The sequence below is a fragment of the Mus musculus genome, chromosome 7 (genome assembly GCF_000001635.26).
Source record: "Mus musculus strain C57BL/6J chromosome 7, GRCm38.p6 C57BL/6J".
Lineage (NCBI taxonomy): Eukaryota > Metazoa > Chordata > Mammalia > Rodentia > Muridae > Mus > Mus musculus.
This window is the reverse complement of record NC_000073.6, coordinates 122,159,216-122,169,892: the sequence shown is the minus strand read 5'-3', so window position 1 is coordinate 122,169,892 and position 10,677 is coordinate 122,159,216. Positions and strand designations below refer to the sequence as shown.

The following is a 10,677-nucleotide window of genomic DNA, read 5'->3' as shown; positions in this document are numbered from 1 at the left end:
AAAAAGAGAAAGAGAGAGAGAGATGTACACATTTTAATATATATAAAGCTAAGGAAAGAGCAGTCCCAATTTAATAGAAACATTTATACAATTCATACAGTGGGCTGAGCGAGGGCAGGGAAGCAGATGTAAACCCACACCCAGACATGTACAAAATAACTTACACACAGCAACCCCTTCAAAGGGGGCCCTGCTCCTGCCCAGCCCCCAGGGCCAGGGGCACTGAACAGCAGCCCCCAGGAGCCTACAGTGCAGGCTCAGAGCTAGCAGAGTGAAGGGGCACCAGTCCGAAGGAGAGAGACCTAGGAGGCCTTGAGGCGGTTGCTGGCGGAGCGCGAGCTCAGCAGCTTGTCTACCATGGTGCGGGCGTAGCGGAGGCGGCTGGCCAGCTCCTTGCAGCAGCCATACTCCTCCAGGAGGCTCAGGCGGTACGTTTGGAAGTCCCTCTTCTCGTTGATGTAGGTCACCGCTGCCATCAGGGGGCACAGGATAAGTTTGGTGTGGTCCTAGGAGGGAGCGAGTGAAGAGCTCAACAGGTGCCCAGGGGGAGGGCAAAGGGGAGGAAGGCGCCCCGCTGGTGAGGGAGACAGCACTGCCACCCCCAGGCACAGCGTCCTGCCCCAGCACACCTGGAAGAAGTTAATCTGCACGGTGCCGTTGCTGAGGTGCAGGATGATGGCGCTGCGTGTGCGGAACCACGTTCGTAGGTAGGGCAGCCGGGCCAGCTCGTCGCCTTCCCGGGGTGTGATGTTGGCCCCTGCCTTCAGCAGGTGCTCACTCATGTAATTGCGGAAATAGTTGAGGAGAGTGATCTAGTTTGAAAAGTTGGGGGAGGGATTCCAGAATGAGGGCCTGGCCCCGAGGCAGCCCCCTACCCTGCCACGCTCCCCCTCGACAGCCAGGACTCACCTTCTTCATCAAGGAATTGGGATGGGAGCTCACAGTGAGATAGGACTCCGTGCCATCACGCTCTATGTACTGCAGGCTGTCCCCGTCATTGTAGAGAATCAGGCGTGTTGAGTCATTAAAAAGCACCCCCACACTGTTGTCACACAGCTGATACCCTGGTGGTAAGTGGAGGGTTATCTCAGAAAGGCAGGAGGAGACAGGCAAAGGCCTTGGAAGAACTCAGTAGAACTCAGTAGTACAATGCTTGCCTACCATGCAGAAGACCTGAATTTTAATTCTTCCCACGCCCCGCCCCCCAGCTACACCATCCCCTGCCCATTCCACATTCTGGGACACCTACCAAGGCCATACTTGTCCGAATAGTCCACCCACTTGCTGACCCAGAAGATGGGGATGCAGGCAGGATCCTCAGCCTCCTCTGGGGTAGAAACAGAACACTGGTTATGGTTAGGTCAGCCCCGTCGCCTTTCCTTTCAAGCAGCCCTCCCCATGGCACCCCATGAAACCTGAGGAGGAGCCTGACAGTACAAACCTGACACCCAAATGGAAAACTGTAGCCCAGGATGCCAAGGCCCACTTCATCACGAGTGAGCCCCTGTACTCTAGGCCTACTGTAGCCATGAGCTGTGGGAGGTGCGGACAGGGAAAGAGACCCACAGGCTTCAGAAGAGCCCGGGTTCCAACCACAGGGATGAAGAAGAAGCACAGGCTACAGGCCCCTCCATCATTCGCCCTGGGGGTGGTAGAAGGCCTAGTATCCCAGACTAAAGTGACGAGAGACAGTTGGCTGACAACCCCTGCCTGCGATGCTAGAACAGCTAGAAAACTGTACACAAGTCCCTGATGCAAAAACACAAATGTGCTGGGAAGAAATGCTATAGAGAATTAATTAAGTCAGGTTTAGAAGTGATGGCAGCGGGTGTCAGGGCAGGGACACTGGGTACAAAAGCCCTAAAGCTGGAGCTGATCTGAGTCTCTGGAGGAATTAATTCCCTGAGCAATATGTGCAGTGATGCAGAGATGGCCTACCAGCCACCTACAGGACAAGATGGTGCAGAAGTAGGCAGAAGAAACACCAAGGGGGGCCGTGGGTGTCAGGCTAACTCACCTGGATTTTGATCTATAAGAAACGGGCAAAGCAAAGGTCACGTGGGTCTGGGCCCTCACCAGTGCTCTGCTGACTGAGCAGCCCTGCCTTCCCCAGGCGCGCAGACCTCTCTGTAGCACTCACCTTGCCGCACCAGCCCGCGCTCCGAGGGCTTGGAGGCGTTGACACTGGTCAGCTGCTGTAGCAAGTCACTAAGGTGGCACTCAATGGCCTCATTTGTCTCCCGGACCACCGGTTCCTCTTTCTCCCGGGGACGGTCAGGCAGGGGGTTCTCCACACCTGAGAAGAAAACTCGGTCACTGGACAGACACAAAACTAGGGGAAGGAGCACAGGACTTTGGCGACAACTACAACTTTTTCACTATCAGCGATGTGGGGACACAGTCAGCACCAGTTTGAGTGGCAGGCATTGTTATACTGAGAGGTCTCTAACCCAACAGCCTAGCTTCCCAGGACAGCAGCTGCTGCTGTCACTCAGGGAGGCCATCGGAAGGCACCAATGACTCAAAACTGCACCAACTCAAGAGTGAAGGGCACTGTGAGCACCCAGGAAGTTGGAAAGACGGGTGGATTCCTTTAAATAAAGCCCCAGAAGCCTTTCACTGTAACCCTCTGCTTTTGTGCGCTTACAAACCGCCCAGGTCTGATGACATGCACACTAAAGCTTTGAGTTGGCTACGGTGGCCAGGGGGGAGCTTTACACTCGACTGGCTTGTTTCCCCAGACCAGCATGTGCTAGTTCTCCTGTGAGACAGCACAATTTTTTTTCTTAAAATTTCAATTAAAAAAAAATAAACCACCATGCTACATTAAGAACTTAAGTGTGAAATAAAATATTCAGGATCTGATTTTTGTTTGTTTGTTTTTTTGTTTTCCGAGACAGGATTTCTCTGTGTAGTCCTGGCTGTCCTGGAACTCACTTTGTAGACCAGGCTGGCCTCGAACTCAGAAATCTGCCTGCCTCTGCCTCCCAAGTGTTGGGATTAAAGGCGTGCGCCACCACCGCCTGGCTCAGGATCTGATTTTAAAACTAGCCAAAAAGGGGCTGGAGGACGGCTCAGCAGCTAAGAGCACTTGCTGGTCTTGCCAAAGACCTGGGTTTGGTTCCCAGAACCCACGTGGTGGCTCATAATCATGTCTAACTCCAGTTCCAGGGGATCCAAAAACATCTTCTGGCCTCTGTGGTTATCACACATGTACCTGGTGCACATACATACATACATGCATGACACCCATACACAGTTAAAAAATAAAACCTAGCAAAAATGAGTGTTTATAGACTAGAGTATGTAAAAAGCAAGCCTGTCTAAATTTAGCTATTGGAAATGAAGGAGAAATGAATGCCCCAGGGACAGATAATGCAGGTGGTTCCCTGCCTTTGGGTGAGTGTGGAGGCTGTCTACAGAACAGTTTCTTTACTATACTTATAAGACAGCGGCATTCTAACCTCCACCGCCGAGGAAGTTAGGAATCCCCAGGTCCAGCACTGCGGGGAAGGACAGGGAGCTACCCTCCGTACATACACGTCCAACATGACTTAGATTCCCCACTGCTCATGAACTAGGCATGGTAGCCCATCCCTGACTGTTAGCCTAGCACTCAGGATATAGAGGCAGAAGGAGCACAGGTTCAAAGTTGTCCTTGGCTACTGTGAGACCCAAGCAGTTCGGGCCACATGAGACATGGTCTCAAAAAGGGAAACAAAATTGAAATTACAGTAATAATTGCTACCACGAAGACTGGTGGTCCCTACAGTTTCAAACAACTTCCTGCAAGCTATTTATTAACTACCAAGGAAACAATGTCTGTGGGAGAGACACGGTCTCCCTGACACACTGAGAAGGGCAAAGCCCTCCACAGCATTCTTGCTCAGAATGCAGAACCTCACTGCACTCCCGAGGAAGCATCAAATCCAATAGGATATCAACTCATCAGCACCCTCTAAACGTGTCAAGGTCACAAGACATAAGGCAAACCCAGAGACTGCCACAGGCTGGAGGAAACTAAGGAGCCAAGGTCGCTAACTGCCATGTGAGGTGCTGACTTGCATTCTGGGGGTCTAATGGGGATCTATCTGGTTGATCGATTAGGGGGATTATCTTCTAGCTAACACTTCAGTTTTGGCAATTATGCTATGCTTTTAAGGGAGATGCTGACCGTGGAAGCAGCTGGGTGAAGGGTACACAGGAATTCAACTTTATTGTTTTAAAAAATTTTGTATAGCACTACAGTTATTCCAAAATAAACCAAGTCATTGAGTCAGGGGTGAAGTGAAGCACTCAGTCTGAAATCCCAGCACTTGGGAGGAACTCAGGGTTAACCTGGACAACACAAGACCCTGTCTCAAAGCACCAAAAACGAAACTAAGCCATCCCAAGCCACTTGCCTAAAAATGGAAATCTAACTGAAACAGATGAACTGAGAATTTTATACTGAATACTAGTTTTATACTAAATCCACACAGAGAACAAGCTATCCTCAAAGACACAGCTCTTAATGAAATATATTAAGGACAAATAAGACTTGATGATGGCCGGGTGTGCTGGCGCACGCCTTTAATCCCAGCACTTGGGAGGCAGAGGCAGGCGGATTTCTGAGTTTGAGGCCAGCCTGGTCTACAGAGTGAGTTCCAGGACAACCAGGGCTACACAGAGAAATCCTGTCTCGAAAAACCAAAAAAAAAAAAAAAAAAAGACTTGATGATGATGATGATAAATGCAGTGGCACAGTCCTGTAAGCCCAGCACTGTGGATGGTGAGGCAGGGGGATTTCAAACCTGAGTCTGTGTGGTGATAGTCTGTCTCAAAAGAAAGAGAGAGAGGGGGGGAGAGAGAGAGGAGAGAGGGGAAGGAGGGAGTGACAGTAGAAAACAGAAAAGCAGATACTGCTGCCAGGCAAGTGGCTCACACCTTTGCTCTCTCAAGCACTTGGGAGGCAGAGGCAGGTGGACTTCTGAGTTCAAGGCATCAACAGAGTGTGAGTGAACTGGGAGGACATTCACCCCTCTCTACCTTTTCATAAGTGTGGACAATGGTGAAGACATATTAACACATGAATCAGAGAAGCTCTGATCTCTAAAGAGCTCCAGAAACAAAAGTTATCTAAGCAGGGGCAAGGGATGGTAAAGTTTGGAAAAAGACGTATACTTTACTGCAAGAGTAAAAGGGCAGACTCCTGGAGTTGCTGTAGTGACTTTTCCAAAGCGGGAGGTGCTGATGCAAACCTGTACTCAGCAGGGCCCTAGGCAGGAGGACTGATTTTAAGAGCAGCCTAGGTGACAGAAATACTTCTCTTGAAAAACAAAACACAAGTGCTGCGAGTGAGGACCGTGAGGACCAAGGACAAGTACCATGGCTTGCTCCATGTATGTACCAGAAAACTTTCAGCTTTCTCCACAAACCATGCAAGAGGGATCTATACTCTTTAACTGGAATTTCCTGGGCTTGGTATTCAGTTCATTTTTTCCTTCTTGGACCCACCCAATGGGTTGATTCAGTCAGTTCTTCCTGCCAAGGCCACAGGGCAAAGGGCCCGCGGACCAGACTCAAAGATAGGACCTGACTATGCAGTAAGGCACATGCACCCTGAAATGTACCCTGAAAACCTGGGCTCTCTTCTCCCCAGTCCGATCTTTACCTTTATTGAGGACTTTGAGAGGTTTCCTGCTGCTGGGGTCCAGGCTGCTGGGAGCGATTGAAAACCTTGGTGGGATGGTGAGGCAGGTAATAGGGAGACGGGCGGGGATGTAGCCAGAAGTGAAGAACTCGTCATTGAGCAACTCGTGAATGGTGGGGCGGGCAGTGGGGTCTGTCTGAAGCATCTTCTGGATGAGGGAGGCGGCCACTGGGTTGATGTGCTGGAATGGAGAGGCAGAGCTGAAGTGAGATGAGGCAAGGACCCCAGGCAGCTGTTCCTGTCTGTAACATATCATAGCTCAGTGGCCCTGAGCTCCATCAAGTCATCCTCTAGCCAGCTTTAGCAATCCTGATGAGAAGGATTATTTCTTGCCACTTGCCACTCAAGATTAACCTGGGATAATCCACCCCCCCCACCCCCCCCTCCCCCACCCCCCCACCCCACCCCCCCACCCCCACCCCCCGGCTCGCCCTTTCAAAGTACATTCAGTTATTATGTGCAAGCCTGGCATGGTGGTTCAAGCTTTTAATCCCAGCATTTGTAAGGCAGGGGCAGATGGATCTCTCTGTGAGTTCAAGGCCAGCTCAGTTTACATATTGAGTGCCAGGCCTACACAGTAAGATCCCATCTCAAACAAACAAACAAACAACCACCACCAAGAAGGGCATCCAAGTTCCAAGAGCTGTGCTTAAATACTACTTCAACCTCTTGATTCCACCTATAACAAGTAACCCGGGCTTTCCGGGGCCTACCAAGGCAGACCTATTAAATGGGGAAAGGCAACATCCCCACCAGGATGTCTTAATGAGATGAAACCTAGGCTGTCAGTCACAGCATTAACTTAACTCCACGTAACATTTATTTCTGTACAGTAACTCCTTTGGCCCTCACAAAAACATCTAAAGGATTCTCTTCTCCTTTTCCCTCTCTACATAATTTGAAAGGAGGCAGGGTCTCACTATATGGCTAAGGCTATCCTGGAACTTGCGATCCTCCTATCTCAGCCTTCCAAGTGCTAGGACTACAGGTGTGTGCATCTCCACTATCAGGCCTCACTTGTAGATGGGAAACAGGAGTGCCCCATCTGAGAATATGCATGGCCTCACTAATAAAGCCAGGACCACACCACAGCAGTCCAGGTTGTCTGCGGCGATGGGCTGACCTTCTGGGACATATCTACTCTATGTCCAAGCCAAGGACACTGACTTTCCCCATGTGAACCTAGTCCTCAGAAATGAGCCATCCCTTCGAATGGATTTATGCCACTGGATGTGAAAAGGGATGCTGTTGTTTTGTTATTGGGAAGCCCTTGGGGAAACTCCTACTTTGCAGATGGGAAGCCTGCTACATGAGCGTAAGGCCACTTCCTTTGTTAGGCAGAGCGCAGCTGGATGGAGATGGTTCGTGTTCCAGGCGTAAGTGTGTCTGACCCTGTTCCCTCCTTTTCTCCCTGCGCTTTACATCCCTTTCAGGAGGAGCCTAAAGACGTGGGCTGGGCGTGGGGCTCTGGTAGAGTGCTTGCCAGTACACCATAAAGCCAGCATAGTGGCACATGCCTGTAATCTCAGCTCTTGGGAGGCAGAGCAGGAGAATCTGGTGTGCAAACTCAACATGCAGTGTGGGCCAGCATCAGACATACACCATTCTCCGTGGCTATACTAGAAGTAGGACTGACTCATCTCTGTCCCCAGGATGGGCTCAGTAAATAGCTTTTGGCTGGAATATAAATGAAAACAGGAAGTGTGGTCTTCACCTTGGGAATACTGTATTCATTTTTCTTGATCCGGAGGTAGGTCTCTTTTAGGCACGAGGTCTCAAAGGGAGGCTTGCCCACTAGCAAGGTATACCTGGGGGTACAAGAAGGGATTTGTTGTTGTTGTTGTTGTTCAAACTCCAAGGGAAATCCAAATGCAGAAGTCATCGTCTGGGGACCGTAGGAAGGAAGGGAGCTGTGCTGGACTTACTGACTGGGAACGGACGGGGATGCTCTCCAAGTCAGTCCAGTGACACAGCAACCAAAGGCTGGGACAAGCCCTCAGAAGGATGCAAGTGACAACACCTGTGTACCAAGGGGCCAGGAATTGACGGCTCTGGCCTACAGTGACCGAGGACTCTCCCAGTGCCCCAGAGGCCACTGCTATCCACCACAGGCCACCGTGGTGGTTCTGCCTATCGCCAGGCTTTCTACTGGCCTAGTTCTCCCTTCAGCACTCAGCAGGACTTCCAATGCTCCATGGAAAGTCAGGCAGGGATTGTATTAAACCCAGGTTCAGATCTGAAATTCTGAATTCCTAACAAGCTCTCAGGTGTTGATGGTTTGGATCTGTGCATACTTTTAGTAAGCACCAAGGGCCAGGAGGAAAAGTTCAGGGACTTTTTGATCCCTTCCCTGGACCAACAAGTCAAGTTACAGGAATCCAACAGCCTACGCCAGACTGATATATGAAAAGCAGGGTTTCATGTGGGACAGCCTGTCCACTAAAACAGCCTTTCTATAAGGTAGAAAGATTCACATGGCAAAGTCAACTGGGTGAGAAGCCTCAGAAAGCCCTGCTGAGGCCCAGGAGCCAAGGCCATTGCCAACTTACATGATGCACCCAATGGACCACACATCCACCTCAAAACTGTGTCCCTTCTTGCTCAGCACCTCAGGAGCTATGTAGTTAGGAGTGCCACACAAGGTCTTCTTTCGTTCCCCTTCATATTCCACTTTGGTTGCCAAGCCAAAATCCCCTGGGACAGAGGAAAGAAGAGAGGGTGCTCAGCTGCTAAGCCCGGGCTGTCTGTGGTTGCAGGCAGCTCTGTTTTGATCCTGAGCATTGAGAACTAGTGGCTTGAGGCCCCAGAGTCCCTGAACCCTTCCACTGTACTGGCCCTAGCCAGCCTCCCACACACCTCTTTAGATAGCAGGGTTACGGTGGTTAAGGTGGCTCAGGAGGTAAAGGGGCTTGCTGCCAAGACTGATAACATGATCTACGTCGATCCTGGGACCCACACAGTGGAAAGAAAGAACTGACTCCTTGAAGTTAGCCTGTCTCCATTCATAAGTAAATGAAATTTAAAATGCACAGGATAGCAGAATTAGATGCACTGGGGAATCAAGTAGATGATCTTCGTGACTGCTGCTGGGCAAGTGTGTGGAGAAGTGACAGGGATCTAGGGACTGGCCAATCAGACTCAAGGGGGCAGGTTTTTCAGCTTAGTAAAGAGACACCTGAGGAGATGCTGCCTGCCATACTCTACAGCGTAAGTCCAGACCTGAAATTGGCTGAGGGTCTGGCTCAGTGCTAGGTTATAGAGAAGCATTTGGGGGAGGGGCCCCAAGTTCAAAACTACTGAGTTGAGGCATAAACACCAATGCATCTAAAAAAAAGGCAAGGAAAGTGTCACACACACACAAACACACACACACACACACACACACACACACACACTTTCCACTTCCTAACTAGAGGGCAGCATCTCTATTTCCTCACCTTCCCCTCCTTGTCCCCTCCTGCCCTGACACCAGACACCCGAAGGCCCAGCACCTCACCTATTTTCACCTCCAGATCCTCGTTCAGGAAGAGGTTGCCCAGCTTGAGGTCCCTGTGAATGACCTGATTGCGGTGCAGGTACTGGCAGCCCAGGACTATCTGTCGCAGGTAGTAGCGGGCCTCAGGCTCGGTCAGTGCCTTCCTCCTCTTGTGCAGCTCCAGGAGGGACTGAGGAGGGAGAAAGAGGTCACTGAAGTCCAAGAAGAGTGGCTAGCTGGATGTGGCTAGGACTAGACGCTCGGAGTGGAGAGTCTTAGCAGGTTTCTGATAGTTCTACCCATACACTGGTTGGTCACTATCATTCACCAGACCCTCTCCTGAGTCTTCTCTCAACCCCACTCTCGACTCCCCTACCCAGGGCTTCCTCCTGGCAGGAGATTCCCTCCCTTTCCTGAAAGCTCTAAAATCTGACTCCAAACAGCCGCCCCCTCCCCCGACCCTGCCCCACTCCGGAAGTTAGAGGTGCGTGGCACACCAAGCCTGGGACCCTTCCTTAGCCACTTTATGAATCCATTTCCTGTACCGACTCGCTGCCTTGCGTCTGGGAGCTCCATCCCTAATAGCAACAGGATCTGGTCTCGGTTTCCCCAGAACCCCGGCCTCAGCAGTTCGGAGTGCCAAGTACCCTCGCTAGAAGCCTTTCCATAAAAGTTTGAAACCCAACCACTCCTCTAGGTCACTCCAAAACCTCGGTGCCCCTTTGTCAGCAAGTTCCAGGTGTGGGAGCCCCAGCACTGCGACTGAAACACTCACCCTCCTGCGACAGAGCTCCAAAACTACAAATACAAAGTCGCTGTCCTCAAAAAAGTCATGGAAGCCTACGACGTGTTGGTGTGCTAGGCTGCGGTGAATTGAGATCTCCATAGACATCTTCTCCTTCTGGTGGGGCTTGAGCAGCAAAGACTTAGGCACGATCTTGCCTGCGAACACCTCTTTTGTGTCTGCGTCTGAGATCTCGAAGCATTTGGCGAAGCCTCCTTTACCCAGAAAGCGCCCCCGTACATACTGCCGCCGGCTGCGTGGGTCCACTAGGACCTCCGGAATTTCTTTCGCCAGCGGGGCGGCCACTGGGGCACCGGGAACTGCATCTCCCGGAACCCCACCTTTCCCGAGGTCGGCTGGTGCTCGAGCCAGCTTTCCAGCTTTGGCCGCTGCATTCATGATGCCGAAGTTGCTCCACGAACCTGGCTGAGTCGGTGCAGAGGGTCCTGCTCTGCTCCGCTCCTCCCCGAATTCAAACGCGGCGCTGGGAACGTTACAAGGGCCTGCGCGTTGCTGATTGGCCGCGGGGATTTAAAATACAAACCCGCCCAGCGCGCGGCACCATGGGAGTGCTCTACGGCGCAGCCGCCTTTAAACTCCGATCTTGCCGGCGAAATTTTTAATGGGCAGGGACTGGAGGACTGCGTTTGCTCAGGATTGCCTGGGAAACCAGGAACGAAGCAACTACGTGAAGATCCCTAGAAGAACAGGATTCTGTCCTGCTTT

General features: G+C 51.3%; 1 protein-coding gene across 1 annotated transcript; it reads right to left on the bottom strand.

Moving 5' to 3' along the window:
* Positions 1–8: 8 nt before the first annotated feature.
* Positions 9–10,458, bottom strand: Plk1 (polo like kinase 1). The gene is made up of 10 exons (NM_011121.4): positions 9,943–10,458; positions 9,189–9,357; positions 8,242–8,386; positions 7,407–7,500; positions 5,654–5,873; positions 2,141–2,296; positions 1,250–1,327; positions 910–1,064; positions 630–812; positions 9–506 (listed from the first exon to the last, which is right to left on the bottom strand). The coding sequence occupies exons 1-10, from the start codon at positions 10,348–10,350 to the stop codon at positions 303–305; spliced, it is 1,812 nt and encodes a 603-aa protein (NP_035251.3). The 5' UTR covers positions 10,351–10,458; the 3' UTR covers positions 9–302.
* Between the last annotated feature and the right edge of the window lie 219 nt (positions 10,459–10,677).

Bases quoted from the DNA above. Each gene is read 5' to 3' on its own strand.
- Plk1 (NM_011121.4), bottom strand. From the start codon at position 10,350: ATGAATGCAGCGGCCAAAGCTGGAAAGCTGGCTCGAGCACCAGCCGAC. The intron at 8,387-9,188 runs GTGAGGTGCTGG...CCTCTGTCCCAG, and splicing joins GGATCTGGAGGTGAAAATAG to GGGATTTTGGCTTGGCAACC. The intron at 5,874-7,406 runs GTGAAGACCACA...TCTCCATTCCAG, and splicing joins ATGAATACAGTATTCCCAAG to CACATCAACCCAGTGGCCGC.